At 43.2% G+C, this 17,396-nt stretch overlaps 1 protein-coding gene across 2 annotated transcripts in view; it reads right to left on the minus strand.

Moving 5' to 3' along the window:
- MCUR1 (mitochondrial calcium uniporter regulator 1) overlaps positions 1-14,772 on the minus strand; it is a 28,978-nt gene extending 14,206 nt beyond the window's left edge. Inside the window, exons 1-4 of one of the 2 annotated variants that reach the window (XM_045066970.1) lie at positions 14,225-14,772; positions 5,951-6,088; positions 1,219-1,322; positions 290-391 (exon numbers count right to left, since the gene is read on the minus strand). In XM_045066970.1, coding sequence (XP_044922905.1) covers positions 290-391; positions 1,219-1,322; positions 5,951-6,088; positions 14,225-14,654 — 774 coding nt within the window. In that variant the 5' untranslated portion in view covers positions 14,655-14,772. The remainder of the gene's footprint in view (positions 1-289; positions 392-1,218; positions 1,323-5,950; positions 6,089-14,224) is intronic. The other variant, XM_045066969.1, reaches the window with a different exon arrangement.
- Between the last annotated feature and the right edge of the window lie 2,624 nt (positions 14,773-17,396).

Here is a 17,396-nt window from a genome sequence, read left to right on the forward strand (position 1 = left end):
ATTTAACACTACAGACAATGAGCAAGATCAACCCACCATTAAGACACACCACAGGATTCCCCCAGATGAAGTTCTGGAAAAGGCAAAACCAGTCAACGGTGACACAGGATATAGGGGTCTTCCTAGCAGGGGTTAGCAGGCTTCTGGGGTGCCAGAATATACCATGTTTTGATCTGGTGGTGGACACTTGGTGAAAACACATCTAACCTGTCCACTTTTGTCTGTGTATTTATGTTTCAACGTCTCAACAGCGAGCATTTTATTAGTACGAGCAGCTCTTTAGTTTTACCTCATTTTCTGCTCTGAGGGCTGAAAATTCGCTCTTCTCCAAAATAATCATATCCTTTTTCACATTGGCAATCTGAGACATTATTTGCTGAACAGTGATCTCCTAGGAAAAAAGAGAAACGAAACATGTAACCTAGGCTGGCCTAGGACGTCTGCCTCCCACCTGGAATCATCTTAGTGAGAAACCAGGAGAATATGGACACGAGGAGAGAGGTTCAGCACGGTCGTCCTCTATTCCAGAATGAAGAAAGGAGAAGAATAAAGACTCAAGTCCAGTATCCCATCAAGTGAGTCAGTTCAAAGGGTGGCGGTCTGAGAACACTCTGCTGTGATCCCAGCCACATCTCCCTGTGTTCGGTACGGTGGACTGGAAGAGTCCATTTTCAACACAGCTGAGTTTTCCAATATGACTCTACAACAGTTGAGAAGATAGCTTTGAAAAAAGAAATACAAGTATATGTATTTTATTTAAGGTAGGCTTAATATTTAAGGTAGGCTCCGTGCCCAGCGTGGAGCCCAATGTGGGGCTTGAATTCACGACTCTGAGATCAAGACCCGAGCTGAGATTGAGTTGGATGGTTAAAAGACTGAACCACGCAGTTGCCCCTTGAATAAACTACTTTTTATACCACTAGGATCATTTCCTTCTCAACTATGGTTAAAAGTACTATATGCTTTTTAGGGAGCCTGGGTGGCTCAGTTCGTTAAGTGTCTGCCTTCAGCTTGGGTCGTGGTCCCAGGGTCTCGGGATAGAGCCCTGCTTCTCCCTCTGCCCCTCCTCCTGCTTCTGTTCTCTCTCTCTCTCTCAAATAAATAAACAAAATCTTAAAAAGTACTATATGTTTTTCAATACAGTATTATCCAAAAATACGTATTACAAACAACAACCTTCAGACTTTAAATTTGCTACCATGCCCCGACAAAGCTAACCTGCTGCATCTTGGTGACCATATCCTTGTAGACGATATCCATGTTGGCGTCCGTGATCTTGACCAAGGCAGAGACCGTGATTTCTGCTTGCTGGGTGGTGAAGCCTAAGCAAACACACAAAGACAGTCACACTCTGGCGACTCTATTTGTTGGGGGAAAAGAAAAAGAAAAAAAAAAACCCTTCACAGAAGGGGAGAAAATGTTTTGAATTCAGGAAGACTGGAATCGCAGGCTGTGCTGTGTCTGTCTCTCTAGAAGCATGACACATCTATTTCTACATGAAAAGGTAAAGGGCTGGGCTGGTGTCCTCTACCGTCCTACCTAGCTGCAAACAATCCTATTTCCTGAGACTGTCTCATGACATAGAGGAAGCCTACACTGCGAGGTCAAGGAAAGGAAAGCAAGATCAAAATTAGAGACGCAATTTACTGCTTTTGTAACTTAACAAAAATTCTAGGTAATCTTTATTTCCTTCCCTGTGGCTTAAATTTTCTAGGACTTGATTTCCCTATTTTAAAGTGCACACGTTAGTAAAGAATAATTTACTTAAGTAGGAAAGCTCAATTATTTCACATCCAGCATAAATCCATCAAATCATTGACCATATAAAGACAACTAGTAATTTTTTTTTAAGATTTTATTTATTTATTTGAGAGAGAGAGACAGTGAGAGAGAGCATGAGTGAGGAGAAGGTCAGAGGGAGAAGCAGACTCCCCAAGGAGCTGGGAGCCCAACGCGGGACTCGATCCCGGGACTCCGGGATCATGACCTGAGTCGAAGGCAGTCGTCCAACCAACTGAGCCACCCAGGCGTCCCGACAACTAGTAATTTAGCTATCAATTCATCTGATGTTAAAAGGAAAAATTTGTTCTTTTTATTTTTCCTCCACAAGTCTCTTCAGTCACTTGTGGAGAGAGGACCAGGATGGAAAAAAAAAAAATAGCTTTGATACTCAGTAAACTCAGATGCTGAATTGAAAGATCTAACTCAGCAGTGTTACTGTGTTTAATAATTTTAGATAGTACTACCTGTGAAGCTAATAAAACACTGTATGCTAATTAACTGAATTTATATTAAATTTTTTAAAAAGCTGAAAATAAAAAAATAACTTTAGATAGTAATTTATATTTCACATTGGCAATTCTAATAAAAGGCTTAAACCAAGACGCTGAAAGTTAATTTTTTCATTAAATACTTCCACCTGTAAGAACTACAGAAGAATCTACTGATTCCTGTAATTAAAGGCACATTTGTTTGCATAAATTGTAAGTGATATAATTTGAATGAGATTAAGTTGAGGCTATGTATTTTTTTTTTTAATATTTTATTTACTTACTTAACAGAGAGATCACAAGTAGGCAGAGAGGCAGGCAGAGAAAGGGGGAAGCAGGCTCCCTGCTGAGCAGAGAGCCCGACGTGGGGCTCGAACCCAAGATCCTGAGATCATGATCTGAGCTGAAGGCAGAGGTTTAACCCACTGAGCCACCCAGGTGCCCCGACTATGTATTTTCTTTTTAAAGATTTTGTTTATCTGACACACACAGAGAGAGAGCAAGTACCAGCAGGCAGAGCAACAGGCAGAGGGAGAGGGAGAAGCAGGTGCTCCGCTGAGCAGGCAGCCTGATGTGGGGCTCGATCTCAGGACCCTGGGATCATCACCCGAGCTGAAGGCAGAGGCTTAATCGACTAAGCCACCCAGGTGCCCTGACTATAATTTTTTTTTTTAATTTTATTGAGTGTGAGTGCAGACCTGCTTGCTCACATACACAAGTGGGAAGGGGGGCGGGCAGGAGAGTGGAGAGAGAATCTCAAGCAGACTCCCTGCTGAGCTCGAAGCCAAGATCTCCAGCTCTGAGCACTGAGATCCTAACCTGAGCCAAAATCAAGGGTCCTAGGGGACTGAGCCACCCACGCAGCCCCCAACTATAAGAAACAAAGAGATTTGAAAGAGACAAAAAGACCTCCAAAGACCTATTTCCTTCATTTATTCAAACTCCTTTGATTTTCAACATGTGGGTCATGTGCATCTAGAAAAATCATCCAAAAGGTTACCCACCAAAATGTTACATTGGCTTGCTCTGGGGTATTGGGATTCAGAATATTTTTCCTGTTTCTTTTCTGCCTACATTTTTTGAAAATGAAAATATAATTTTTAAAACTTTTGGAAAAAGTGCTCATAGCTAAACATAGTTAGGTTTGGCAATTATGAAGAAAAGAAAAAGAGACCAGCGGAGTACTTACGCTGTTAATATACTCCACAGCCTTATAATTTATAACCACCTATGGGAGGAGAAAGGGGTAAGAAAAAGCAAAAGTTAGGTCTGAAAACCTACCAGGTTACCAGATACAAAATAATGCTCTGTAGGGGGCGCCTGGGTGGCTTCAGTGGGTTAAAGCCCCTGCCTTTGGCTCAGGTCATGATCCCAGGGTCCTGAAATTGAGCAGGGAGCCTGCTTCCTCCTCTCTCTCCACCTGCCTCTCTGCCTACTTGTGATTCTGTCTGTCAAATAAAATCTTTAAAAAACAATAATGTTCTGTAGGAATGAGAGAACAAGACACCATCAGTGTTAGAGAGATTATACACACGCAGAAAGTTTTGTGAAGCAGGAGACGCAGCTCTGGAGAAGGTAAGGATGGTAGGTGGGAGTGCTCCTGGACAGGTCCTTCTGGCCCTCCCCTATAGCATCTTAAATATCCATCATTCGTCTAAGAGGCCTTGCGCCCTACATCTTGGCAGGGTCCCCATAACACCAGTCTTGAGATACCCCAAAATTCATGTGTCAAGGTTTGAAATGAAGAAAAGCAGGAAGTACATCTATCAAAACATCACACTTTAAGGTGAACAATTTTTATTTATCAAAAGTAAATAAACAGACTTTTTTGGTGGGGGAGGAGAAATAAACCCCACCTGTTAATGGGAGAAAGATCTGTGGCCATCTCGAGCCCACTGCTGCTATCTTGCCATTTAATAAGACTTAAGAGGCTCCCTTACTCATCAAACCCAGTGTGTAGAGAAACACCCCGTTCTCTCCAATATGGCTTTTTACAATGGGTTACTTTGAATGCAAGAACATTAGATCCACAGAAAAAAGGAAAAAGCAGGAAGACTTCTGCTTATCCACATAATTTCTGATGCCTCTCTTTTCCATTCTACTTTTCTAAATTCTGAACCGAAAGAGGTTTTTGGTCAAAAAACCCCCAATGTTTCAAGTTTAAGAAGGAAAGCAATGAAGATTATGATATGGTACTTAACAGTTTTTCTGAAGTGTACTCAGGTACACTGTATTTCCTTTAATACTCAAAGGACCCTTTGGAATTTTTACTGTGCCCACACTGCTAATGAGATGAGGAGACAGAGACCAGGAAGGACCGGGACACCTGGGTGGCTGAGTCAGTTAAGTGTCTGCCTTCAGTTAAGGTCTGTGATCTTGGAGTCCCGGGATCGACCCTGCACTGGGTTCCCCACTCAGCAGGGAGTCTGCTTCTCCCCTGCTCGTGCATTTCATCTCTGTCTCAAATAAATAGAATCTAAAAAAAAAAAAAGAAAAAAGAAACTGGGAAGGAGGAGAGAACTGCCCCGCTTTGCAGCTGGGCCCTGGCGGAGCTTGAACCCAGAGCTTCTAACTCCCCAGGTGAGCACAGAGCTCCTGCCACCTGCTTGGCCCTGGCGAGTGAAGCCCAGGTCCGGAGAGCAGTTCTGCAGATACGAACACGTACAGCTGGGGCAAGATCTAGAGCGTCGTGAACACTCATAATACAGAGAATTAGAGTCGGTCTGTCTAGAAGATTCAAAGAGAATGTTATCTATGCACTGAATCCACTTTCAATAAACGTCATATATGTTGGAGCATCTTTTGCATTAATAGTGATTAAGAAAATATTAGTTGAACTATTAAAAAAACCCTACAAGTTGAAATTAGCAATGGCTGCTCAGCAACATTTTAATTTCATAACAATTTTAAAAGCACACAACACGCCCAGTAACAAAACTACCACTTTTGTGCATCAAGCAAGTGTCCTAGGAAACATTCCTGAGTTTTGCTAACTTGTGTCTAACTTGTTATCTGTAACACTCTACCTCCAGAGAGATGTTGTAAAAATATGCTTCTCAGGGACAAAGAGAAATCATATACAAGAATTTCTTAGGGACAAAGAGAAAATGTATACAATAAGTCTCAACTGGTCTAGCGGAAGCAAAATGTCCTTAAAAAATAAGAACCCTTGGGGCGCCTGCGTGGCTCAGTGGGTTAAAGCCTCTGCCTTCTGCTCGGGTTGTGATCTCAGGGTCCTGGGATCGAGCGCCACATCGGGCTCTCTGCTCAGTGGGGAGCCTGCTTCCCTTCCTCTCTCTCTGCCTACTTGTGATTTCTGTCTGTCAAATAAATAAATTAAAAAAAAAAAAAAGAACCTTTTAGGTCGGGTCATTATCTCGGGGTCCGGGATCAAGTCCCGCATAGGGCTCTCTGCTCAGCGGGGAGCCTGCTCCCCCCTCTTTGCCTGTCTCTCTGCCCACTTGTGATCTCTCTCTCTCTCCTGTCAGATAAATATATAAGATCTTTAAAAAGATTAAAAAAAAAAAGGAACTTAAAAAAAAAAAAGAGATTGATCAAAAGATCATCTGTAGACTTAAATGTCAAAGAGAAATAGGAGAAGTTAGTTAAGATCAGGAGAACTTATCATTTAATGTTTTTCCACGGCACTCCCGGCCCTGAGCAACCCACAAAAGGATTACCATTTTCTTCTAGTAGACACACTAAGGCATGGGTGTCAAAGTAGAGCTTCTTGTTCCCGCAGGAGGTGAAATCTCGCCTTTTGTGCTCCAGATCTCTCCTGTGCTCCAACTGCAGGCTCCCAGCCGAGAGGCTTAGCTCTAGAATGTGAAGAACAATTAGGCTCAAAACATGAGGATGGTAAACAAAAGCCATGGAAGAATATGGCATACCTCAAAAGCCTACCTGGCTGGGGCTTTACTGAGATGAAATTCACATACCCATACAATTTGCCCATTTCAAGTGTTCAATTTTATCTTTACTAAAGAGTTCTGCCACCTTCTGCACAATCCTCTAGAACATCTTCTTCATCCCAAAAAGAAACCCTATACCTTTTAGCTATCATGCCCCAATCTCCCAACTCCCTCAAACCCAGGCAACCCCTTACCTACTATCTTTACGGACTTGCCTACTCTGGGCATCACATATGAATAGAATAAGGGATGTGGTATTGTGTGTAGTTTTTTCACTTAGGTGAGGTTTTCAAGGTACATCTACCTTATAATTAATGTGCACTTTGTTATCTTTTTATTGCTGAATCACATTGTTTTAGGAATATACCAATTTCTTCTTACCTATGGAGTTATTTCCACTTGGCTGCTTTGAACAATGCTGTTGGGAACATCTGTGTATGCGATTCTGTGTGAGCAAGTTTTCAGTTCTCTTGGGTATATACCCAGAAAATGAATTGTTGCATCACACAGTGACTGTGTTTAGCCTTATGAGGTTATGCCAGATTATTTTCCAAAGTGGCTACACCATTTTTCATTCCCAACAGCAGTGTCTGAGGGTTGCAATTTCTCTACATTATCAACACTTGTTATTGTCTGTCTTTTTTATTATAACCATCCTAGTGGGTATAAAGTGGTATCCCACTGCAATTTAATTTTATTTTTTAGATTTCTCTTCAACTATGGTATTTACTTATTTATTTGTTCTCTATAATTAAAAGTGTTTCTTGGCTTGTCTCTCATTTATTTTTTTGTTCATTTGTTTCTTAAATCCCCACATATGAGTGAAATTTTATGGTATTTGTCTTTCTCTGACTTATTTTGCTTAGGGTAATACCCTCCAACTCTATCACATCATTGCAAATGGTTAAGATTTCATTATTTTCTATCACTGACTAATAGTCTATTACATATATAGTTTTTTTTATATCTGTATATCTATCTTTATATATATATATATATATATATATACATCACCTCTTTATCCATCCATTAAGTGGACACTTGGGCTGCTTCCATAATCTGGCTATTGTAAATAATGCCGCAATAAACATGGGGATAGCAGTTTTGACTTTAACTTCCTTGATGCCTAATGATGTTGAGCATCTTTTCATTGCTTATTGGCCATTTGTCTATCTCTGGAGAAACATCTATTCAGACCCTTTGGCCATTCAGAAAATTGGGTTATTTTGGGGGGTGCTTGGGTGGCAGTTGGTTAAGCAACCAACTCTTGGTTTCAGCTCAGGTAGTGACCTCAGGGCTGTGAGGCTGAGCCCCAAATCAGGTTCCAAGCTCAGTGCAGAGTCTGTTTGAGATTCTCTCTCCCTCTCTCTGCTCTTCCCGCTCATGCTCTAATAAATAAATCATTTTAAAAAATTGGGTTATCTTTCTGTGATTCAGTTGGTCATTAAGAACTCTTTATACAATTTTAGGGGCACGTGGGTGGCTCAGTTGGTTGAGCATCTGACTTTGGCTCAGGTTACGATCCTGGAGCCCTGGGATGGAGTCCCGTGTCAGGCTCCCTGCTCAGCAGGGAACTCGGCTTCTCTGCCTCTCCCCTGGTTGGTGGTTTCTGGTGCTCTCTCTCTTGCGTGCGCGCTCACTCTCAAATAAATAAAAATCTAAAGACATATATACATTTTATATATTTATTTCTGAAGATTTTATTCACTTATTTGAGAGAGAGCATAAGAGAGAAAGCACGAGAAGGGGCAGGGTCTGAGGGAGCAGCAGATAAACTGCTGAGCCACTCCAGGATCATGACCTGAGCAGAAGGCAGATGCCTAACTGACTGAGCCACCCAGGTGCCCTTCTTTATACATTTTAGATACAAGTTCCTAACTGTATATATACTTTGCGAATATTCTCTCCCATTCTGTGGGCTGGCTTTCACTTTCTCGATGGTGCCTTTCAAAACATAATTAATTTTTAATTTTAATGAAGTCCAACTTATTTTTGTTCTTGTGCTTTTGGTGTCATATCTAAGAAACTACTGGCTAATTCCAGAACACAAAGATTTACACCATTTTTTTTTTCTAAGAATTTCACAGCTTTAGCACTTACATATAGGTCTCTGATCCATTTGAGTTAACTTTTACGTGGCGTGAGATGAGGCTTCGACTTCTTCTGCATGTGGAAATCCAGTTGTTTAGCATTATCTTGGAACTTGTCAAAAATCAGTTGACAGTAAATCTTCTCTGGGGTCTCCACTCTATGCTACTGATTTATATCTGTCCTATGCCAGTGACACATTTTCTTGATGACTTATAGCTCTGTGATAAGTTTTTATATCGAGTTTTGTTCTTTTTCAAGATTGCAAGGGCTATTCTGACTCCCTTGCATTTCCATATGTACTTTAGCATCAGCTTATCAATTTCCTTTTTTATAAGTCTGTACATCAATTTGGTGGAGTACAAAGTCTTCTAATTCATGAACATAGGATGTTTTTCCACTTCTTTAGCTCTTTAATTTATTTAATGGGGTTATGCAGATTTCACACTACAGCTGACCCTTGGAACACTGGTTTAGACCACATGGGTCCACTTATACACAGATTTTTTTTTTCCATACTCTATTTCCTCTTCTTTATGATTTTCTTAAAATTTTCTTTTCTCTAGCTTTCACTATTCTAAGAACACATGTGATATATAAAATGTGTTAATTGACTGTCTGTTATGGTAAAGCTTCTGGCCAACAGTAAGCTATTAGTAGTTAAATTTGGGGGAAGTCAGAAGTTATACACAGATTTTCAACTGTGTAGGAGTTGGCACTCCTAAGCCCTGTGCTGTTCAAGGGTCAATCCTATAAGTTTTGTGTGTTTTTTGTTAAATTTGTCCCTAAGTACTTTACTCTTTTTTGATGCTACTATAAAGGTAATTGTTTTTTAGATTATTCATTCTAGTGTAGAGTAATGCAACTGATTTTTTTTAATTATATGTTTTATGTTGATCTCATATCCTGCAATCTTCTTCAGCTTGCTAATTAGTAGTTTTTTAGTGAATTCCTTAGATTTTTCTTACAGGGTCATGTCATCTGTGAACAATGATAGTTTTATTTCCTCCTTTTCATTGTCTTGCACTGGTTAGAACTTCTAGTACAATGTTGCATGGCTGGTGATGGCAGACATCCTCGCTCCTGACCTTTGGAGGGAAATCTTTCATCCTTCACTATTAAGTATGATGTCAGCTATGGGTGTTTCACAGATTCCCTTTATTAATGAGGAAGCTCCTTCCATTCCTAACTTGTCAAGTATTTTTTATCATAAAGGGTGCTTAATTTTGCCAAATTGCTTTTCTTTGTCTTCTGAGATGATCACATGTTTTTTTTTTTTCTTCTTCTGTTTTTTTAAATACGGTACGTACAGGAATTGATTTTCAGATGTTAAATGAACCTGTTGTTCCTGGGATAGAATCCCCTTCAGTCATGATGTATAATCCTTTTTAACATATAGCTGGATTTGATTTGCTGAGTATTTTGTTGAGGATTTTTATCTTTGTTCATAAGAGGTATTGGTCAATAGTTATCTTTGTGATGCCTCTACAAAAACCTAAAAACCTATCTTTAGAGGGATGCGTTCTAATAATTTGTATGTTCACCTTTCTTATGAATTTCTGTGCATTTAGCCACAGATCCAACTCCTCTTGTAAGCTTGTTTCAAGGTGCTCATCTGAAGACGGTAGCATGGTAATGGTTCTCTGGCTTTTGTACTTCATGAACCATAAAAATAGTTTAAAAAATATGTATCAATTGCAGTGCCAACTAGAAATTCTATCCAGGAAGGACAATTAAACACAATAGCTCCTTATTCTTACAATCATACTATAAAAGACATTTTGACTGCAGAAGAAAAAAAAAAAGAGAGATGGGCAATATAAAATTTAAAAACTTTCATTTAAATGTAATAAACATAGCTAAATGAAAATTTTACTACATGTCTGTGTTTACTTTTCTATGATGCCAAGTTCGTAGAAGAGTGGTAAAAGAAGTAATAGTGACTACTAAACAGTCACTACTAACTTGAAATTTAGAAGTCTGAGGTAAATCCCCTAAGTGACTGGAAAGCTACTTCAACGAATCAGCTCCTACTGTCAATTCTCCACCTCTAAACGCTCTAAAGGAAATTGCATGTAAGCAAAAACATGGACATGGACAGAACCCTACAGATCAGATGTTTGTCTAGAAGCCTAGAGCACTCCCATTTCCCCTGCTTGTGTTCCCTCTCTTGCTGTGTCTCTCTCCATCAAATAAATACATAAAATCTTAAAAAAAAAAAAAAAAAAAGGTCCTTACATTCAGGGAAACACTAGCCTACAGTATCAGGTCCTTGGCAAGGCACACAAATACAAAGCCTGTCCTAATTTAGCCTACACCTACCCTTTCATCTTTCTTTCTTGACACCTAAATTATTCTGTGTCCTGTACTTGTATATCTTGGTACTCTATCCTGATGTCTGGCTTGACCCCCTTTTTCAACTGGCAAATTTTAGCATCATTTCAACCCCTCTTCATTTAATTTTACAATCTGCTAAGTAAACATTATGCTCTGGGGAGGGAATTATGCTACACTGTGTGGTTCCAGCTGCTAGTTCCACCCAGGTCAGAGGGCAGCCTGGATTGCTCCTTGTGTTCTCTGCCCAGCCCGCACACCTCTATCACAGCACTCACCACACTGTTTCCACATCTGTATCATCTACTAGGTCCAAATATCCCAAGAGCAGCCAGTCTTAGTCATTTTCACATTAGTAGCATATAGCAGAAGGCCTGGCCAAGTGCAGGCCAGAAATAATTGTGTAAGAGACCTCTCAATCTGGATCATGAGACTGTCTAGAAAGAAAATTTGCAATCAACCCCTTTCACCTCCTTACCTACGACCTTCTCTTTGTACATAAATTAACTCAGTTAAATCTGGTCCCTCTTTTTTCATTCGTCCCTCCTTTTTTTTTTTTTTTTTTCCATTAACCCCAGTCTGAGACAAAACTGGCCTCCAGGAGAAGAGACCCCCAATGTCTGCCTGATGACAGAACAGACCGAGCTTGAAAAACAGCAGTGATGAATGAATGAACGAACGGATCTCTCAAGGGGCCCTCTAGAGGCTAAGCCACCCATATTTAAAACTGTGCTCAACTGTCCCATGGGTCAGGAAGCTTGAAAACAATTTGAGTCTAGAACTGGCTAGTGAAGAGTGATGGGATTTTTCTAGGACCAAATTAATCATCTGTGTGACTTAAAACATCTCCCTCTCTCTCTCTCTCACACACACACATTCCCAAAATAAACTATCATGACTACTTTCTTTTTTTTTTTTTTAAGAATTTATTTATTTGACAGACAGAGATCACAAGTAGGCAGAGAGGCAGGAAGCCGGCTCCCTGCCCAGCAGAGAGCCCAATGCGGGGCTCAATCCCAGGACCCTGGGATCATGACCTGAGCCGAAGGCAGAGGCTTAACCCACTCCACCCAGGCGCCCCGACTATCATGACTACTTTCTAAGCAAGAGCTAATTCCAATTTAGACGCTGCAGATTTTTTTCTTGTTCAAAACAACTGGAATTAGGGGCACCTGGGTGGCTCAGTGGGTTAAGCCGCTGCCTTTGGCTCCGGTCATGATCTCAGGGTCCTGGGATCGAGCCCCGCATCGGGCTCTCTGCTCAGCGGGGAGCCTGCTTCCCTCTCTCTCTCTGTCTACTTGTGATCTTTCTCTGTCAAATAAATAAATAAAATCTTTAAAAAAAAAAACAAACAAACTGGAATTAGGGGCACCTGGGTGGCTCAGTTGGTTCGGCTCAGGTCATGATCCCAGGGTCCTGGGATGGAGCCCTCCATGGGGCTCCCTGTTCAGTGGAGAGCCTGCTTCTCCTCCCTCCTGCTCTGCCTACTTGTGCTCGATCTCTCTGTCAAATAAAAATAAAATAAAATAAAACAACAACTGGAATTCATTTCAACTGTAAGCTTACTTCAACAAACTATGTACTGTCATCTGAAAAGTGTTGAAAAGGTCTGGCCCCTTCTCACTTGGCAGGCCAACCCCCACTGATGGAAGCTGAATGCCATCTTGCCTTCTGTCAAAGGGCGAAGCCTGAGGAGGAGCAATACTCTTGGCATTTAGAATACCTCAGACTCATTTTTCCTCCTTTATTGTGACAACAAAGTGAGGCCCAAGAACTATGAATTCCCACTAATAACCAGGAAGCAAGTAAATGGAGTTTAAAGTGCAATGCGTAATTCTCCCTTGGAGGGACCTTCAGAATATCAAAGGGATTTATTAAAACACACACAAAAGCAGCCCGGAGTTAGGCCTGAACAGAGGAGGAAACCAAGTACAAACTTACTACTCACAACATCCTTAAGTCTCAGTAGCCCTACTGAGAACTGCGGCACCGAACAAATCACTAGGCTGAACGCAAAGAAACAAAACTCAGTTGGCTGAGTGGTTCCTTAACTGTGTCTTGTCCCGTATTTATTTATCTATCCTCACTCTCTGAAGAAAGGAGATCCTCTGAGCCTAATTCAGTAAGTACCACCTTCCTGACCAAATCAGAAAACTCATGAGAACTCTTCCCTTTTGCCCCACAGTCTTGAATGAGGGGATAAAAATACATCAAAAGTCAGAGCTTATAAAAAAAAAAAGAAGAGCAACGAAAGACAGAAGTACTGAAATAAAGATCAAAGTCATCTCTAACTCCTAATTACTGCGTAACACTGACAGAGTTCACCACTCATTCCCCACACTTTGTATGTAAAGCTTCCTTCCTTCACTTTTTTGTCCTTCCAGTCTTTCCCCAGATGTGGATATTTTTATACTTTAGAAACTGTCAACAGGGTTCCTGGGTGGCTCAGTGGGTTAAGCCTCTGCCTTTGGCTCAGGTCATGATCTCAGGGTCCTGGGATCGAGCCCTGAATCAGGCTCTCCACTCAGCAGGGATTCTGCATCCTCCTCTCTCTCTGCCTGCCTCTGTCCCTACTTGTGATCTCTCTGTCAAATAAACAAGTAAAATCTTAAAAAAAAAAAAAAAAAAACCACGAGGGTAAAATTTCTTTAAAAAAACAAACAAAAAAACACAACAGTCCACATTTACTGGGCTTTTCTCTTAAGAAAAAGAGAAAGGAGGGAGCCATCAGTATGGTTACTGATGGCTATGGATTGATAGGACAGACCCCCCAAAGTGGTATTTTTAGCCCTTTGCTAGTAAAGATTATCCCAAATGGTATTTTCATCAACAATTTGCTATTTAGTAAAATGAGCCTGTTTCAGACTTCCTCATCTCTATGCCAGGCTGTGACTGCTCTCACCTCTCTCAAGTATTTAACCAAACGCCACCTTCTCCATATAAACTATTCTGATAACCCCATTTAAGCTCACTGCTGGAGGCCCACCTCACTTCCTAAGCCTCACCACCTCCATTCCCCCCCCCCACGGTACTTTCCACTTCCGTACGCGATCATATGTAAATTATATGCGTACACATAAATTATAGCTTTCTATCTACATCATCTCCGGTACTAGAGTGAAGGTCCCAGACTTTTCTGATTTTTCCCAAGTACCCAGAAAAGCGCCAGCCAAGCGCAGAACAGGCCACTAGTGTCAGTGAGTTAATAAATCCCCGACAGTCGGAAGTGAAACTGCAGTCCCCACAGCTTCGCTCCTCAATCTCGCAGAATCTCCCGCAGTCGCCCGCACCCGAGTGGTGACACGAGGGACGCGTCACCGGCGCCCATCCGGCGGCTCCACCCGCCGGCGAGCACCAGCTCCCCGCCCAGCGCGCACGGCCCTCCCGGCATCCCCGCCAACCGCAGCCAACACACCTTGTGCCCCGGACTCCGGGTCACCGGGGCGGGGGCAGACAGACCTTCGTCCCACGCCCGGAGAAGCGCGGCGACCTCGGCTCATCCGACCTCTGGGTCGCCGAGCCTCCCCGTCCCGTCCTGCCCGGAAGGTCAAAGCCAAAGCTGGTCCCGCCCCCGGCCCGGCGAGAAGATTCCCCCTGCTGCCCCGGCCGCGCGGCCCTCACCTCTCCTGGACGAAGTGAGGGCGGCCACTCGGCCGCGGCACAGGTGGAGGGCGCCGGCGGCCCAGGCGACGCCCGGGGTGAGGCCCGGCAGGCACCTTCCCGCGCCGCCGCGGCCAGCCGCGGGGACAGAGGGCCCTGGGCGCGAGCGCTCCCGGTCCGCGAGGGGCCGGCGCTGGGCGACCGTGGCCAGGCGCGGGGAGGGCACGAGCAGGAGGAGGAGCAGCGGGGAGGCACGTGACGCGCCGCGGGGGGCCGCCGGGGCGCGAGGCTGCAGCGCCCCCAGACCCACGGACAGCGCGGACAGGCAGTGGCGCACCGGGACGCCGCGGCCGCTCGGGCTTCCGCAGCGGCCTGAAGGCAGGAAGAGGACAAGCCGCCGGCGGCCCGCCGGGCGCTTCGGTCTCCCGCCCGCGACGAAGCCGCAGTCCATCGCCACGGCGGTCACAGGCCCGGGCGCGCGCTCATCCCGCTCGCGCGCCGCGCGGGCTCGAGTCCACAGCAGGAGCTGCGTGGAGGGTGGCGCCGGGCCCGCCCTTTCCTGTCGGGCGGGCGGGGTCCGGGCGCGCGCCGGGGCGGGCCCAGGAGGGGCGGGGCCGGGGCGGGGCCAGGCGGGCGGGGCTCCATCCTAGGTCCCGAGAGTCCGGCTGGGTGGAGTGGAGGCTGCGGGGGCTCCTTGATCTGTGATGCCTTCCTGGCTGCTACGGTTTGCTGCCACGGGCGCCCTTCAGAGTCCCCAGGAAAGTCCCTGCACCGCCAGGCTGCTTAGATTTTACCATCCTCATTTGAAGTTCCCCAAAACTTGGCGCTGGGGTGCATGCTAAGGAATTAGCAGGGGCAAAGGAGAGTCGTTTACATAGTCAAAACATTAAAAGGCTAAACTTCAGAGCTTTTGTTTCCGGATTAGCACATCAAGAAAGGATAAAGTCTCAATCTGGGGAATTTAAAACATGGGGTATGAATGTTAACTGAGACCTCCTGGCGTAGGAGATCTGAAACTAGTGGTGTTCAGTTCAGGAAGCGTTTTGAATGTGTGATGCACAGTCTCAGGTACTGTTCCATTATGTGAACTCAGTAAATGTTCACGGAGTGAATGAATGAAATATGCACTGGGCTGCAGGCTTGGAGATAGAAGAAAAATGAGGCTGTTCTTGTCCTCTGGGAGTTTTCTGATACACTTCTATTTGTCCACATATGTGATGGAAGAAAAACATGTTCTGAGCCTTAAGAGCTACAAAGTGCTGCCTAGACAGAGGAGAGTACATAAGGCTATGGGAGAGGTGAAAGAGATGTTTAAGCTGCTATCAAGATACAAACAACTAGAAATATTAAGGTTTAAGCAGACATTCTCATTAAAAGTAGGAGTTACACTTTTGTAGAACTGTTAGGGAAAGCAATTTAGCAATATGTATCAACAGCCTTTTACGTTCATAAATCGATGGCATGTAGTTTGTTTCTAGTTTTTTTGGGTATTATGAATAAGGCTATTATGAACATTCTTGTATAAGTCTTTGTGTGGACATATGTTATTTATCTCTAATTAAAGAAATAAATATTCAATAACACTTGTTAACGCACAGTAAGTGCATTAACTTTAAAGTGCCTTGACTTTGTTCAAGGGTAGAGGACGATCTTCACAGGTTTTGGGAGCAGTGCCATGGAATTTTGTAGTGATGGAGGGAGAGATTGGGCTCAACTTCAAGTACAGTGGAGACAGGTGGGAATTTATAGCCACAGAGCATGATGTGGGGGTCAGTGGATGGGGAATTACTATGAGAAAACATCAGGACTAAGATTCTGGCTGGATTCTGGCTAGACCAACCTCCAGGATTCTTACTGAAGGCAGATCAGGGTGATCAGATATGAAGGATGGGGGGATCCTGGTTAAATTCTTTTATGGGGAATTTTGCTAAAAATTGGACCATGCAGAAAGGAACAGGGAAGTCCAAAAGTCAGGCTTAGTTTGAAAGGAATTCTGTAGGGGCGCCTGGGTGGCTCCAGTGGGTTAAGCCTCTGCCTTCAGCTCAGGTCATGATCTCAGGGTCCTGGGATGGAGCCCCTCATTGGGCTCTCTGCTTAACGGGAAGCCTAGTTCCCCCTCTCTCTGCCTACTTGTGATCTCTCTCTCTCTGTCAAATAAATAAAATCTTAAAAAGAAAGAAAGGAAGAAAGAAAAAAGGAAAGGAGTTCTGTAGAACCTGAACAACCTTTGGTTAATGACAAAATCTTTGTCATCCTCTTGGGAAAGGATCTAAGCGTCAAACTGCTGATTCATATGTTAAGTGTAGTTTAAATTTTTTTAAAATTTTATTTATTTAAGTAATCTCTACACTCTACATGGGGCTTAAACTCATGACGCCGAGATCAAAAGTTACAGGCTTTCCTAGCTGAGATAGCCAAGTGCCCCAAGTGTAGGTTAACGCTACAGAAACAGTCAAGTTGTTTTCCAAAGTAATCATACCCCTTTATACTCTCACCAGCAGTAGCTGAATTTCAATCATTCCATCTCCTAGCCACATTATGATATATTCTCTCCTAATGGAATTGTATCTCACTATGGTTTTAACGTACATTTCCTTGATGAGTAATGATGTAGAGTACCTTTTCATGTTGTTTTAAAAACTGTCATTGTCAGTAATGAAATGCAGTCAAGTGCTTAGCACAATGCCTGCCATGCAGGCACTAGTAAGTGTCAGTACCAATTATAGGTTCAATAAGACTTTCCGCTGGGTAAAATGTGTAATACATGTTACTCACTTTCCAAAGCATCTCCTCTTTTTTTTTTTTTTTGTCTCAGCACCCCAGTTTTCCATGGGGAGCCCCTTGTCCCTGCTCTTAGTCCATGTGGTTTGGGTTGGCCAACTTTTCTCCAGGCCACAGGCAAGGGCATGTTACCCAATGAGAATCAATGAGCTTTGAGACTAGGAGTTTTTTAGGAGTTACTGGGAAGGAGAAGGGCTTATTTTATGCGGATACCTAGGTAGGTGTAGGATGTTTTGAACCTTGAGCTCTTGGGGTTACCATGTGGCCTGAGACTGAAGGCATTATGAAGAAAACAGACCTGAAGGATGAAGAGCAATGTCTTGGTTCTAGCTTAACCTGAAATTGACCTTTTTATTTATAGAGACCAACAAACGGCTTTTGTTTAAACCAGTAGGCTTTGTGTCTCTTATTC

The sequence above is a fragment of the Mustela putorius genome, unplaced genomic scaffold, assembly GCF_011764305.1.
Source record: "Mustela putorius furo isolate JIRA1106 unplaced genomic scaffold, ASM1176430v1.1 tig00003870_pilon_pilon_pilon, whole genome shotgun sequence".
NCBI lineage: Eukaryota > Metazoa > Chordata > Mammalia > Carnivora > Mustelidae > Mustela > Mustela putorius.